This window comes from Vicugna pacos, chromosome X (assembly GCF_048564905.1).
Source record: "Vicugna pacos chromosome X, VicPac4, whole genome shotgun sequence".
Taxonomy (NCBI): Eukaryota; Metazoa; Chordata; class Mammalia; order Artiodactyla; family Camelidae; genus Vicugna; species Vicugna pacos.
Window position 1 is genome coordinate 86161019 of NC_133023.1, and position 17138 is coordinate 86178156.

The 17138-nt window shown below is 36.6% G+C and overlaps 1 protein-coding gene and 1 pseudogene across 8 annotated transcripts in view; one reads left to right on the forward strand and one right to left on the reverse strand.

Moving 5' to 3' along the window:
- The first annotated feature begins 1145 nt into the window (after nt 1-1145).
- LOC102532519 (tyrosine-protein kinase Fer-like) lies at nt 1146-10838 on the forward strand (annotated as a pseudogene).
- Nucleotides 7739-17138, reverse strand: part of THOC2 (THO complex subunit 2) — a 99818-nt gene continuing 90418 nt past the window's right edge. For 5 of the 8 annotated variants that reach the window (XM_015238902.3, XM_072956835.1, XM_072956838.1 and 2 more), the window contains 3 exons: nt 16355-16431; nt 15838-15883; nt 7740-10587 (listed from right to left, as the gene is read on the reverse strand). In XM_015238902.3, the coding sequence (XP_015094388.1) occupies nt 15856-15883; nt 16355-16431 (105 nt within the window). In that variant the 3' untranslated portion in view covers nt 7740-10587; nt 15838-15855. Of the gene's footprint in view, nt 10588-15837; nt 15884-16323; nt 16432-17138 lie in introns of those variants that run through there. The other 3 variants (XM_072956837.1, XM_072956836.1, XM_006203978.4) reach the window with 3 other exon arrangements.

Genomic DNA, 17138 nt, shown 5'->3' on the forward strand with positions numbered 1-17138 from the left:
AAAATAATTATATCAGCCTTGAAAAGAAAAACCTTCTCTGCTATTTGTCAAGAGTTATAGAAAAGGAGTAGCACCCATTGTTGTATATATTATGTAATATTGGGTTGTGCTCCAAAATTTATTTGTAAGTCAGCTGTTTGAAACTCAGAACATATTTTACCATAAGAACAAAGGGTAGTTAGGGTCCCAGACCAGCTCACAAAAGCCTACAGATTGTAAATCCACCTCAACCATGGAGCTACTGCTATCAGTCTAAGGAGAGAAGAGAGGAAGGCTCTCCTTTTCCCTTCCTGTTGCAGAGCAATTTAAAGAAAACTTTCCCAAAAGGCCAAGTTTCTGTATAGTACCCTCTGTTCTCTTAGTAACCGTCTCCCAATGTCTTTAACCTCTCTTGAACACCTCAAGGCTAACACAAGCTGTAGTTTCACATTTGTTGAGGGAGAGGACAGCAGGCTGAGCAACAGGTATTAGGGACTCAGCCATGACGTCTTACATATGAGATATGGATACCAACTCTAGACTAACTGGGATACAGAGAAAGGACTCTATTCATGGATCTGGGGCACATAGGTGGGGTTAGCCATAAGGGGCAAGAGAAAACTCGTGTTACCAAAACCTGCTCTTAGGGTTGAAGCAGAACCAGCAGTAAAGCTAATGTCTGAGCTGCTGAAACACTTGTCCAGCTCTTTTCATACCCCTCTAGCCCAAGGATAGGATTGGGCCCAGAGGACCTTAATGGTCCAAGTGAGATGGACTGAAGAACAATGAGGGCAGGGAGTCAAGCAGGTGATAATGATCTGTTTATCTGACTTAAAAGTTTTTATTCATTTGGAGGAAATTACAAATAAGTGAAATATTTATTTTGTACCCACACTGTGCCATGCACTATGTTAGGGGCTGGTATTAAATAGACCCTACACTCATGGAGCTTATATTCTAGATCAGTGATGAAGAGTTCACAGGAACAAAACAAATCCTCAATGAAGAGGCAAAAGAGGGAAAAGCACAATTGCTCCAAACCCTCTACCACCTAGACCTCCAAGCCAGCTACCTTATGTTTTGCAGGTGAGTGAAATGTAAAGTATGACCAAGTCAATTATTTCAAGAGTCAAACAGTTAAATATCAACTGTGACATATTCTCACAATGAAACTGGAGGAAGCAAGCAAATACAAAACCCAGAAGCTTAACTTGACAAATCAGCCCAAGGTAAAACCACCAAGTGGGTCGGGTCCTTTTTGGCAAATTGCCCATCTCTCCTTTCAGCTTCAAGCAGCTATCCGAGCTGCCCATTGTGGCATTCTCCCAAGATCAGGCCATGTCCCTTTCTCTGATTTTCCCTAGGTAAAACTTCTCAGTGCTTTCCTAGCGAATATGGGAGCATGAAGCAGTATCACCAGAAATCATTTGTGCTTCAGTGCTAGTGAATTGATTGCCCTCTCCCGTAATGCCTTAGCTTAATGAATATGCACATCTCCAGAAGTGCTTGTAAGGTGCTTAACTATGATTATTTCACACACCACAGCTACCCAGTAGGGAAGATATTTTGGAACCAGGGCCTTTCAGTGTCCACGTAAACTACACCTATAGACCACTACCTCCCTCACCTATATATGAACATAACAGGTCTAGAACCAAAAATCTCTGGAAAGTTGATATCCCAAGGAGTTCTCCGTCCTCTGATTTAAAAAAACAAACATTTATAGAGCCATATATAAATATGGCCAGACGCCATTGTACAAATATCTCATTTAATCCTTAGGACTACATTATGAAATGATTGTCATGATTAGCCTCACTTTACAAATGAGGAAAAAGAGACAGAACCCATCTAAAAGAAGGCAGGAAAAAAGGGAAAAAGGAAGAGACAACAGGACAAATAGAAAACAAATAGCAAGATGTCAGATTTAAACTTAACCACTCAATAATGGCATTAAATGTATTGTCTAAACACCCCAATTAAAAGGCAGAGGTTGTCAAATTGGATTAAAATGCAGGAAAACTCATTTTCAATATAAAGGAAAAAGTTGAAAAAATATACTATGCAAATATAATCAAAAGAAAGCTTGAGAAACTATGTTAATATTAAACTAGATTTTAGAATGAGCAATATTACCAAGGGTAAAGAAAAATATTTCCTTTTGATAAAGGGGTCAATTCACCAAGAATATATAATCCTAAATGTGCAGGCATCTAATCACAAAGCTTCAAAATACATGAAGCAAAAACTGACACAACTAAAAGAAGAAATAGAACAAACCCACAGTTATATTTGTAAATTTTTAAACACCTCTCTCAGTAATTGGCAGACCAAGCAGAGAGAAAATCAGCAAGGATACAGAAGATCTGGAACACCACCAACAAACTTGACCTAATTGGCTTTTATGGAACACTGCATCCAACAAAAACAGAATACACATTCTTTTCAAGTGCATATGGAATATTCGCCATGGTAGACCAGCTGCTGTGCCATAAAACAAGTTTCAGTAAATTTAAGAGGATTTAAATAATTCAAAGTAAGTTCTTTGACCACAACAGAACAAAACTGGATTATCAGTAACAGAAGGATATCTGGAAAATCTGCAAATATTTGGAAACTAAGCAACATACTTCTAAACACAAGGGTCAAAGAATAAATCACAAAGGAAGTTGGAAAATGTTTTGAGCTGAGTAGAAATGAAAACACCACACGTTAAATATGAAAACAAATATATGTATGTATATGCATGACTGGGACACTGTGCTGTACACCAGAAATTGGCACAGTGTAATTGACTGTACTTCAATAAAATAAAGAAAAAGAAAACACCACACACGTTAAATTTGTGAGATGCAGCTACAGCAGTGGTTAGAGAAACTTACAGCATTGAATTATTAAATATTTATGCAGCCTCCCACTCACCAACATAAGGATATTCATGCAAAGAAAAGTAAGGAATGAAGGACAAAACCCAGCCCTGAATGCAACTCCAATCATAGAAAAGTGAACCACTGCAGGTAAGAATTAAAGGAGAAGGTATAAGTGGTATCAAAACTAGTTCCAAACCCCAAACTACTTACCTTGGTAGTAGATGCCTCCTGCTAATTCAGGTCTAGGAGGTTAGGTGCAAGAAGGTCAGTGAAGGCAGGCTGGAGAAGGCGGGGGGTCAGAGCGAACCAGAGCAGCACGTTGCTAGCAGAGTTGATGAACTCTGATCCCAAGACAGAGGCTTGATTTTAAAATGTTTCTTGCTAAGGATGGTTTTTCCCTGGGGCCTAATACGCTTATCCCCCTATAAATAAGAAGCCTCTGGATGGGTTCTGCCCCTAACTGGGGTAAGAATAGAGATGGCAGGATTGCAGGCTGATTAAACGCTGTTAATTCCCAAATATGGTCCTTACATTAGAATCACCTGAGGAACTGTTTTTAAAACTTCTCCAGGCCTGCACCCCCAGAGAATCTGACTCAGTATATCTGGAGTGAAGGGCCTAATACGTTCAGTTAATTCTGATTCTGACGATTCCTAGTTTGCATACTGGTATAAGTATTAACAGTAATAATAATTGCTAACAATTACTGAGTACCTGCCATGTGCTAGGTCCTATTTACACACTTTACATATATTGTTAGATTTAATTCATGAACAAAAGGGCATTGTGAAGACCAGGTGAGGAAGTACAAGTGGAGCTTATCTCCACTCAGGAAACAAAGAAAATCATCTTGACATAGAGGCAATAACTTTTCCATGACCTGTAAAGACATGAAAAATGTGATTAACACTGACTAAGGCAATAAAAAGATTGGTGATATCAGGCTTAGTCATGAAAAAAGACCAAAAAAGGAAAAAGTTTAGAGGCAGCGTGGACCTGTATACAAAGAGGTATGACCCAAACTTGGGCCAGTACAAAAACAGATTGACCTCAAGGATTCTGTACTATACCAGAATTCCTCATCTGTTCAACATTCTGCCTCCTCCAGTGCCAACTCAGGGTTAAACCAGATCCAAAAAGACCTACGCCTTCTAGGTTTGAGTAGAAATAGAATGGCTTCCTGCACATCTAAATCCTTCATGAAGTCTTCCCAAATCACAGTCTGAGGTCATTCTTACCCTGAGTACTCACCATCATCTTAAAGTGTAACTGCCCCCGGTTGGCATGTGGTATGAATACCTTACTCATTTTACGTTTCATTTCCTGCTTGCATCTTGTAAGCATGATCTTTTGTCTGTATTATTGACGTCTTGGGTCAATTATCCTGGAAAGCACAAAAGGTGCCTGCATAACAGTACCTAGCAGTGGTATATCTAATTATCATTCATATTCTTTGATAATGATATATATAACCCTAGGAGATAAGTACCACCACATACTGCATTGAAATAAGGATCATGAAAGCCTTGAATATAGTACAATAATATCATAACATCATTCAGGTTAAAATTCTGTGAGGGTGGGGTAACAGCTCTTTAACAGTCTGATACTCAAATCCAAGGACATCTAGCAGTCATCTGACAAAAACCAGAGGTCACCTAAGCTAGAGCTTAACTACCAGGTCATTTTCTAGCTCCTATTGTTGAAAGGAAAGCAATTTCTGAAATGCAATACTGCATTTTGCAAGTTTAAGTGCCCTGTGCTCAATCAAAATCTTCTCCTTTCCTTCTTCCTCCATTAACACCTCCATTTAACAACACATCAAAGGAATTAAGCTTTGTCAGCCTGGCCTATGTAGAAATGGTCATTACAGCTTAAAACAGAACCTAAGTGTCAGAAACAAAAAGCAGTTCTTCTTACATTAATGTATATCTTCTCAGGTTGCCACACTTCCTTTGGTCACTATTTCCAATATTCCTCCTATTGTTATTCTTAGTTATATCAATTTGCATTTATAAATACAACAAAAACTGTATTCAATCAGCATGAATTAGCATATTTTAAAGAGCTCCTCCTTTTATTCTCAACTCTAGACCCAATAAAATCTTTGGCCCTGACAGTATCTCTAGAAATGTTATTTAAAATTTCAATTAAAAACTTAAACATTTAAACCTGCTTCTTATAAGTGATAAGATAGAATGCTAAATGTCTGTAATATTATAAGCTTCATTCTACCTAAGAGGTAGCCTTTAGAGATCAGTGCCCATAAAAGTGGGGGAAAAAAGTCAAACGTCAGGCATAGTTTTTAATGAGATCTTATGTTACTTGGATCACGGGAACCAAACAATGGTTGCATGAGTTTTCTGATCTTTACAAACATGCTTATAAAAAGTAAGGCCATCATAAATCCCAGTTTAGGAACTCGGTCCCAATATTTAAAAATGTTTTCCTGGATTGAACCAAATCATGAGACCTGGGTGCCTGGACCACATATTTTGGTGTCATTTAGAAATATCCCTAACTTGAATGACCTGAGGTGTTGGCCATCAGCTAACATTCAGGGCCATTACAAGATATATCCCTCTGTTTTATTTACTGAAAAGACAGGGCTACTTCTTTATGAGAATGCTAAGAAGTTTCTTTAGGATTCACTGCCAGAAAATGTTATTCTCCACCATGACTGGCTTTTTCTTTGATGGACACTGCAATTTCCAATAACTGACCACATTACCTTCTCTGTGTGGCCAGCCAGGTTTTTCAGAACCAATTCATGACCCAGGTGTACACAACATTTTGAGGGTAGTGACCTCATTTGGGGTACTAGTTTCACCCAGAAATCAAATTTTCTCATTTTCTCTTAAAATACTGTAATTTTTTCATAAATCTGTTTTGAACATGGTAGGGTAGAAATAAAACAATTACATAATTGTTGGGAAAAAAGTAAGCCTACTAGGATTTCCACCCATACTTGGCTAAAGTGCTTTCTTGAAACAGAAAATGGCCCTATACCATAGACCAGTGACTTTCCAACACTAAATTGCAAATTACTTGTAGATAATTTGACAAGCCAGAGCAAGATGCTTTAACTTTTTTTTGCCCCTACCATTTAAGACAAGACAGATGAACAACAGTCTTCCAACTTATCACCAGCTTGAGAAAGACAGGTTCAGGATTAATTATAAAGGTTTTGGAGTTCTTTAGAACAAGGCCCAGAAAAACAAACTTGTCACCTTAGATTCATCTTTTAGAGAATCATGTGAAAGCTACAGACCCAGGAAAATGCACATCACAAATTTGCATTCAATTTCTGGGGGTTCCATTGAAATCCCTCAAGTCCATTTATGAGTCTAAGGAACTCCTTTCTAGAAAAATGGCAAGCTTAGACACCAACCACTACAGCTCAGACCCTAGGTCCTGAGAAATCCTGCATATTATATGACTTTCATGTAAAAGGTTCATGGACAGATAGTGGATTAGGGCTCCTGCTCACATTAGCTAGTAAAATATTCATACTGTGGTAACCATCTCTAAATATCCTGCTTTGCACATCTTCACTCCACATTTTCACCCCATAAGGAGTAAGTCTCACCTCACCCAACCTCCTACCTGAGTTTATCTTCCCTCAGAGGACCTACCTCTACCTAACATTAAATACTTGCTACTTGCCTCCATCAACTAGAGTGGAAGTTCCATGACAGCAGAAACTTTGTTATGCTCAAGGCTGTACCTCTGGTGCACAAGAGGCACTCAAATATTTTTTGAATAAATCTTCTATAGTCTCTATAGCAAGTTTTTGTAAATAAAATTTTACTGAAATTCGGTCATGCTCATTCATTCATATATCACCTATGGCTGCTTTCACACTATAATGGTAGAACTGAGGAGTTCCAACAGGTTCCATATAAATCTGCAAACTCTCAACTGTTTACTCTCTGACTCTTTATAGAAAAAGTTTGCTGACCCTCAACAGCACTCATTTGGCCTTTATTTCTCAAGCTAGGCTAGAAGCACCCTAGGTACAGGAATTAGGTCTTAATCCTTTATATACAGAACAAAGATGCTTAAAAATAGCTATTGCTACACAAACACAGATTTCCTTTCAACATAAAGTATTTCTGTACAGTTAAATTCAAAGTTAATTTTTCCATCCTCAATGCATTTCTAGCCAAAAAGGCCAAAAGCAAAAGGTTACCTGTGTTCAGTAATTTGGGGGACAGAGAGAATAGATACCTATGCTAAGTACTAGTGACTTTTCACAACTATGTAATCTTTAAAATGTGAGTGCAACAACTGGAAAGCTCTTCCCTGAAATGTTTCAAACAAATGATTTTGAGGTGAACCTTATTTTCTCAATGTCAAAATCATTCTAACAATGTATCACTTCTTTGTATGCCAGGCACACTGTGGGTGCTCAAGTCACTGAATGGATCAGTCTACCACAAATAATCACTGTGCTCATCAATTTTTGCAAATTTAATTACCTGAAACAATGCATCAAGATTTATTATCTCTTTGCCAATTCTAAAATATGCTCAGCATTTATCAATTCTTTTTAAAATCACAGCCTTTATTTTCATTCTCTAAAAAAATTTAATTGGCATAAGTATCATTGGTTCCAAGGAACTGAAAAAAGTAAATGGATAATTCTAGGCATTTCAGCCCACTGTTCACACCAGGTACAGAGGTAAGTAAATAGGATTTTTTCATATTATTGGATGTCTGTCATTTGGAAACGTTATAGTCCATGGACTAAGACAGAAATGAGAAGGACTAGGAACCTTACTGAATTATCTTTGCTAAGTTATTTTGAATAAGCAACAATATACACAATGATATACAATGATTTGAGAAAACTATCGTTTATTTAGAAAAAAAGTTACACTGTAGAATTCAGTAGATAAAAAAGTTTTCTTTTAAAAATGTCACTGTGAACCTTTCCAGATGAAAGTTCAGCAATACAAAGCTCCTGCAGCTGTAGAATTAAAACACAATTAACTTTTTGTTTCCCCCCGCCCCCCCAGATTTTTCTAACATAATTACAAGAAAAAATGGCAAGGGACAAGTGAGTGCTGGTACCTTTTTCTTTTTTAAACAGGTTTTAATGTCATACACATACTATATAAAATGATTCCTAAGCATTGCATAAGACATTTCTCCCACTTTGTTTTTACTGACTAATACTAAAAACAGGCCAAATAATGAATTAAAACTGTTGTAAAATGAGGTAAATTCAAAATGGTTCAATAATTGTTTATTTTGTTTCAAACAATAAAAAGGAAGCATTTCCAATTGAAAAACAAAAACAAACAAACAAAAAAAAAAACCCAAACCAAATACTAAACCCAGGCAATATTTAGTTAACCTAAAGTGAAATTCTGTACATATGTAACCTTATTTGCTTGTTGGAAACTGTATGCAGCACATTGTGCTAAAAATATGGAACAGTTAACACTTTCAGCCATTTACTGAAAATAAACATGTAGAAACTAAGCAACAAGTTAAATACAGTAATGCACAACCTAACAATTTTAAGTGTTCGGCATGGAGCAAAAAAGCAGATTAACTGAATAATTTAAGGAGATGTAAATGGGCCCTCTTCATTCATAATTCTTGGCAATCTACTCAGGTAAATAAATTTCTGGTCACAGCTGAACAATTTCATTCCAATCTCACCTGAAAGAAACAGAGTGATTATATTGACAGATAAGAAAGTAAGGAAGAAAAGAAGGAAGTGTGGTGGGGGGATGGAAGGGGGAAGGAGGGACTAATGAAAGGAGGAAGGAGAGACGGAAGGAAGTAGGGAAGAATGAAGGAAGAAGGAAAGAAGGAAGGAAGGAAGACTTAAGAAAGAAAGAAAAATCAATGAGTTGTCAATAACAAAGACTTGAATTAAGTTCCTAGATAAAGATGAAATATTTGTGTACTTCTTATTACCCACTCTTAGAAACCATTAATGATAGGCACACTATGATGATTTAAAAAAAAAAACCACTGAACATTTTGTCTGTGAGAGAGAGAGGGGTGAAGGGGGTAAGGGAGGGAGTGGAGGGAGGAAAAAAATGAAACAGAAACAAGTAAAACATTCCACAGGGACAAGCAATAGCTTGTCAAAAGTAAACAGAACACATAGCAATGAAAAGGAACCAATTTTACATGATCAACAAAAAAGAGAAAAATGACATCACATTTTTCACAAGGACATGATTTTAATAGTAACTTATATTAAGATGCAATGTCTGCTAAATTATAAAAATTGCTTTAAAAATATATTGACTTAATTATACTCATTTCCTTTATGTATTGACATTTTTTCAAATACTGCATATTGAAATAAATTCAGAACATGATCATTACAACATGTGGCAAATAACTTCATATCTGCCTAACATTGTTCTCAAATTTTAAAGTAATGCTTAACGCATTAGACTTTATTGATGAAAATAGTACATTCACATATTTCATAAAACCAGAGCTAGAAGGGCCTTCGAAAATAATCACACTTGCATGATATGCTGACAAATAATTTACATATTGTTTCTATACAGCATTCTGTTCACACCATGTATCATCTTGACATTACCAATTATAATTATAGATACACTAATGTTGAACTTACAATTTTAATACTTAAAAATCATTGTTCCTGTTCATCACTGATGAATGGATAAACAAAATGTGGTACACATTCATACAATGGAATATTATTCAGTTCTAAAAAGAAATGAAGTTCTGGTACAGGTTACAACATGGATGAACCTTGAAAACATGATGCTAAATCAAAGAAGCCAGACACAAAAGGCTACATATTGCATGATTTCATTCTTACGAAATGTTCAAAATAGGTAAATTCATTGAGACAGAAAATACATCAGTTATTTCAAGGGGCTAGGGGAAGGAGAGAATCGGGAGTGACTGCTAACAGGTGTGGGGCCTCTTTTTGGGGTGATGGAAATATTCTGGAATTAGTGGTGATGGTTACAACATGATGAGTATACTTTAAAAAAAACAAAAAACAAAACAGAAAAAAATGGCAAATTTTACATTATGTGAGTTTTACCTCAATTTTTTTAACTGCAAAAAAGGTCAATGTTTCAGTAAAGAGTACCATGATATCAGTATGGCCATAACTAGAATAAGAAATGGGTTCTCAATCATGAAGATGTCACAATTACTGGGCAAGGGAAATTCTGATGGTGTATTTAAGGACACATTAAAGGATAAAACTGCTATTGCTGTTAAAACATGTGAAGATGATCTCTCCCAGGAACTGAAATTAAAAATTTTACAAGATGCCAAAATCCTCAAGCAATATAATAATCCCAATATTGTCAAACTTATAAGAGTTCGCACACAAATACAGCCTATCTACATAATTAAGGAACTGGTTCCAGGAGTTGATTTCCTCTCCTTTCTGAGAAAGAAGGGTGAACTGAAACAGTTAGTAAAATTTTCATTAGATGCTGCTTCTGGATGGTGAATCTTGAGTAAAAATTGTATACACAGGGACCTTGCTGCAAGAAACTGCCTGGAGGTGAAAATAATGTTCTGAAAATCAGTGACTTTGGAATGTCTCGTCAAGAGGATGGTGATGTGTATTCATCTTCTGATTTAAAGCAGATTCCCATTATATGGACAGCACCAGAAGCTCTTAATTATGGGAGATACCGTTCTGAGAGTGACGCATGGAGCTTTGGCATCCTCCTCTGGGAGACCTTCAGCTTAGGGGTCTGTCCATACCCTGGAATGACAAATCAGCAAGCACAAGAGCAAATGGAAAGAAGATACTGGACGTCAGTCTCTCAGCAGTGTCCAGAACGTATTTATAAAATAACGCTGAAGTTCTGGGATTACAAACTTGAAAACCGCCCCGAGTTCAGTGAACTTCATAAAGAACTGCCATCAAGAAGAAAGTCACATAGTGATGAAACAGTGCCAAACTCAGACTTCAGGATTCTGTCTTCCAGCAGAGTAATATTTTCTTCTCATTAACAATAAGTTTATACCACATTACCTGAAATATTCTTCTAAGGTTATTTTTTTATGAACTATTTTTTTTCAATACGTGCAACTTTAACCATTGTAAATAAGAAAGCACAGGCTCTAAGTGCAAGAGATCCCACAGATCTACCTTTTTCACACCTAGGACTGTTGACGTTTCTGAAAGGGTTTCTACTTCAGGTTCAGTTCAGAGCTGGCTATCCTCCATTCTAGACATCTCTACTTTCTTGGTGCTGTAAAACTCCATTGGTAATACCAAGTTTGCAGGACAAACTCCAACAAAAGATGGCCTTCCACTATGCTAAGACAAGATTACAAGTGTCAATATCACTTTCTATTGTGAACTATCTAGACATCCTCGGGTTTTCTTCTTCTTCTTTTTTTTTTTTCCTTTTTGCCAGAAATAGGCCCTGTTGTATTAGTAAGGTTGTCATTTTCCTATGTTCCACCATACCCTCCTCATTTGTCAGGGCACCATAAAACTAATGCACGAAATGCCCTCAAAGAGCACCCTGTCTGAGTTGAGGCAGCTGATTTTAAATGATGTTGCTTCATAGAGAGCTGTGACAGGAAGAAGCAAGTTTGAAAGGTAAGGTGACCTGGAGAAAAGGGCAGCTAAACTGGTGATCAAAGTACAGAAGAAAGGCAAAGAGAAAATCAGCCTTATTATCAGAGGTATGCCTTTATACATACACATACACACACACACAAATTTTTGATCAAATTCATGAAAAAGGTCCTAAGAAATATTTCAATAGTTCATAGATTCCTCATAAAAGAGCCCTCTGGATGGCAACAGAATTTATTTTGAGAAACTATAAAATAAAGCCCACTGAATTATAGATTACTCTTGGTTAATCCTAGTAGGTACACACACACACACACACACCCCTCAAGCAGAAAGGCACAAACGGATGAAGTTGACACTTAAAAAGTCCAATGAACATTTACAAGGAAGAAGGAAGTCACAGGAGAAAGACATAGGGACACCTACCCTAATTCCACTTGACTCCTTCACTTACCTTTATACAGCTGCACAGGAATCCTTATCATAACAAACACACTTACTGAGGTGATCCATGTAGATAAAAATGGAACAGAGTTAAAACTAGGATTCTGCTGAACTGACTCTTAGCACATCCAGGGGTGCCTCTCAGGATAAATGTGTAGGGAATAGTCATACTCAGGGGTACATGTGGCATGGGAGCCTTTTGGAAGTGCTCGTGCCTATGTCCAGGTGAAGAACAGCACAGCACCTGAGTGAATATTTGGTCTGCCTTAAGTGGAAGAAAGGCAATAGAAAATTCCTCCTGTTCTCTCCAACTGGTGCTTGTGAATATCAACGCACAGAACGCATACCTCATGTGTTAAAGGATGATTATGGAGAGAAAAGTAGTTAGGATCTATCATTTCAATCTCCTAACAAAACTTTTGTACACATTTAATGATTGCTACGTACAGACCCAGATGAAACCATAATAAACCTGCCCTTCAAAAACATGTCACAGCACACAAAGCAACTTCTTTAACAGTATACTAGCAAATGCTAAAAATAAACTGAACCCTCTTTTTTTGAGGGCAAAAAAGGTCAATGATGTTTCTCCTCAATCCCAAAGAGATATACTTAATACTTCTGGACATAGCCCTCTGTGTAAAGTTAACAGGGTATCTGAAACAGGTAAAAAAAGAAAAATACTTGGTTGTTTGATTAGAAGGAACGGATGAAGTTATTGCCTTCAACAAGATCACAGTCTAAGGAGAGGGAAATGCCACACTCTCATATATACATAGAAATCAGTGACTGTGACCAACACACGTGCATAAGCAATGGGCAAGTCCTGAGAAAGAAACTTAACTGAACACTCCCTACTCCAACACATATTACCAGCAACTAGGACTGTGCCTCAACATGGTAACACATTCCTAAAATAAGCAATCTGAGCGCTTATGAGATCAGCTTCCAAGCACAGACTGAAGAAAAAAGGCTCAGAATAGAAATGACGAAATCAATTCTTTCAGGGGCTAGTGTATAATGAAAACAAATGAAGTGAGCTTTTTCCAGTGGGAACTGACTGAGGTAAACTATTAAAAAAGACCCACTCTCTATTTAAGGGAGACAGGCACGTAGGCAGGTGCCATGCAAAAATCAGAACACAATGTTGCCAGAAGTTCCAATTCCTCAAAACAAAATGAAATTTGAGTTTCTGTCAACTCTTCTGATTTTTTTAAAGGCAACCAATTTTTTTAAATGTTTAATAGCACACGAGGCCATAAAGGTAAAGCCACGTTCTGCCTAAGAGCTGAGAATTTGCAACTTTGGGTTTAAACGATAAAAGAGATTGGTTACACATAAAAGACTAGAGGTGAGAGATGTAAAATATATTAGGCTTCGTTGGAGTGGAGGATTGGAATAGGAATATAGCATACTACAAACACAGATGGACAGGACAGAGCTAACTGCTAATGTTCTTTGAAATGAAGAACCAAGAATCCAAAACCAAAGTGCAAGAAAACTGAGCTTTTCAAAATCTAGAAGGAAGTCTCAGTTTAGCACAGCATCTGGTTCACAAAAGGACTCTCAAAAGTTAGCTGAACTCATGAATTGAGGGCCATACATATCAAATTAAAATTGAGAAGTTAAAGAATGGTTCTAAATGGAAATTTTTCATAGACAGGAATTGGAGAAAAGGTTAAAGGCAAAGCAGCTAGTAGCGTTGAAGAGACTAAATCAAACACAAGGTGAATTTGGGCAAAGACTTTAGCAATAACAAGTAACAGAAAGATACAGAGAATAAGCAGAAAGGATTTGGAAACTAAAAATTATGAGACAGGAAAAGAAGACAGAAGACATTGGAAGAAATTTAATCAAGGTCATTTATATACTGTATTTTCTTAACTCTAACATGATCATTTTAATATTTCTGAAATCAGGGTGATACAAACCAATGTCATTTCTCTATCCACCTTTCTCAGAAGACAGTTCTAGAAACCAATAATGAATCTTACAATTAATGACAACTTTGAATCATGGAAATGTGACATATGTAGCTGCTCTCTTTTCTGTAGAATATAAAATAAATAAGAGAGGGAGCAGAAGCAGCAGATTTGAACTTGCTTAAAGGTAAATGGTGCCAATCAGAAATGATGAGACCTCTACATGAAAAGGAAGTACAACAGAAAGATTTTATCAACCCTAGTATATATCCAACAGAAGGAAGCAGCCAGGACAGCCAGAAAAAAGGAAAAAAAATCAACCAGTTCCTCACAAAATTAAGAGTCTACCCAAGAAGAGAGTATAGTACATAGCTGATAACAAAAAACTGAACAGGATGAACATCAAGCTAACTATATCTTCAAAAGATATCTGAATAGAGAAGTGTTGCTACAAAGACCAGCAACCTAATACCTTTTTCTGCCTTTGGTCCTGAGAGATTATACAAATCCATGGCCAGTGTGAATGAGAACCCAAGGAAATCTGTAGCATAACCTTCACAAATGAAGAATAATATTTAGGTACTAAGTAAATGTATGAAATCACAGTGAAAGCTGTCAGTGACAATGGTTGGCCCATTCTAATGAAGATACAAGAGGTAGGGTTTTTTGTTTGTTTATTTTCTTTAATAAGGGGACCATGTGAAAGAGAGAAGTAAAAAGCCAAATGCCAAACGAAAAGGAAGGTTATGGTAACGAATGAAAAAAGATTAAGAGTTCATAGTTCACTAGGGAAGACAGCTAGTTGTTGGGGTAGGGGATGGCCAGAATTTTTAAATAGGTAATATTTCTTTTATAATCTTTTTAATTTAAAAAAATCTACTAAATTCTAAATGCTCTCTCATGACTCTCATCTACTCTACTACTTAGATAATAAGCACAGAATAACAAAGCAGAGAAAGCACACTATTTGACAGAAAGTTACCTATCTGGCAACCTCAAATCCCTGCTTTGCAGCCAAAATAAGTATGACAAAATCTATACCATAAAGCTCATACCTTTATACAGAACAGGCTCTCAGACATTTTCATTCTTAAACAACTGTAAACAGCTTTTGCTATCTATCTGGTTTCATAAAAGATTAGAAGCAGTGAATATTAGGGAGAGGGTAGAGACAGCGAGTCTACTTAATGTCATTAAAAAGTGACAGCTAATATGGAAGCAAGAAAATTGGCTATAAAAGAGTCAACAAGTTCAAATACAGCCATCTTGAAACATTAAAAGCAAAGAGCAAATCATCCTACATACCTCAATAATCCTAAGGCGCCACCGAACAGTAACTATTCAAATCATGATCTGAGTGCTCAGAAAAGACTGTATTAAGGCTGTGAACACTCCACACACAATTTTTTTAAGATGGATGAAACACTTTTAAAATCTCACATAAAGTGTAACTACTTTGAAAACAAAGCTTCATATTTTAAATTCCAGAACTAAAAGCACAGATCATATTTTTGGCTTTGCAAAACATGGACAGTGGTATTTGAGAGGCACAAAAAACAAAAATCTCTGGATAATATCTCTGCATGAAAGGCAAAAAGAAGATCAGAGAACACTAAAGGGCAAGAAGACCTACGTTTGCGTATTGGCTTGTCAGCTAATATCTCTGTCACCCTCTTCAACTTAACCTCTCAGAGTTTCTTCACTTGTAAAATGCGGATACCACCACTACCTACAAGGCAATACAGGTACTTAAAAAAAAGTAATTAATTATCCAGAGAAGATGGGAATGAGCGGTGAAGAGAAAACCAGATGTTTTTAAACACATCTTGGTGCTAAAAAAAAAAAAAAAGTGTGGCTAATCAGCAAGCTTAAAATGAAAACAGTTTAAAAATTAACCATGAATCCTGTTTTGCATCTTAACCCAAATACCTGATCATTATATTCAGGTGAAAAATTGTAGTTGTCATCTTGAAAAATTGATCTAGTTTCTTCAACATTATCAGACCTCATTTTACATTTCTAGCTTTAAATGAAAAGGAGGTGAGAGAATACTCACCTTGACTGAAAGTCTTCATTATCTGTGCTTGTCCGAGGACTTATGAGTAGATGACAAATTAAGGGAAAACAACTTTGGGGGGGAAAAAAAGAACTGTGTCTCATCTTTTAGTACAACCCCTCAGCTTGTAGGTTTAATTGGCTCTGAGCAGCCCGGTAGCCTCAAACTCTACCAGCTCTGCTCATCTGCCACATCATCCTGCCCTCCTATTCCCCATGCCCCCAGCCCAAGGGATTCTCTGTTCCCTTTCTTCCTCTTGGTGATTAATACAACCAGAGAGACTCTAAATCCCTTGGTGGCATAAAACAAACACAGTCACCAAAGAAGTCTTTTTGTTTGTTTTTTGTTTTATTTTTTAAAAATCAAGTCTCCTATTTCCACATTATATACATTTGAGAGGGTTAACTGTAGAGACCATTTAAAAGGTAACTATATACTACAAGGGTACAATTATAAATAGGACAAGTATCAAAGCTTTTCATTACACTAATTAAAAACAATAAGATGAAAAGGATATTGTTTCTTCTCTTCCTTTCCTCCTGAACTGTCCCGTTTCTCTTTCTTTTCTATCTTTTCTTTATCATGCCTGGACTCCTATAACGAATGGTGGAATTAGTTGGTGAAGGGAAAACCAAATATAACAGCTCAAAATCCCTTTTATCACCTATCAGTCACAATTTTTCTTCAAAAACTTATATAACATGACACCAAAAACACAAGCAGCAAAAGAAAAAACTAGACTTCATCAAAAGTAAAACCTTCCATGCATCAAAAAACACTACCAACAAAGTGAAAAGACAACCTACAGGATGGGAGAAAATATTTGCACATCACATATCTCATAAGGGTCTAGTATCAAGATGATATAAAGAATTCTTACAACTGAGCAACAAAAAGACAAACAATCCAATTTTAAAAATGCCCAAAGCATCTGAATAGATTTCTCCAAAGAAGATATACAAATGGCCAACAAGCACATGAAAAGATGCTCAATATCATTAGTCATTAAGAAAATGCAAAATCAAAACAACAATGATATACCACTTCACACCCAGTAGGATGGCTACAATAAAAAATAAAAATAAAAACAAAAACAGAAAATAACAAGTGTTGACAAGGATGTAGGGAAACTGGCACCCTCATACATGCTGGTAGAAATGTAAACTGTGCAGCCAATGCGGAAAACAGTTTGGTGGTTCCTCAAAAAGTTAAAGATAGCATCACCATATGACCCAGGTATTCCACTCCTGGGTTTATATATACACAAGAGAACTGAAAATAGGTATTCAAACAAATACTTC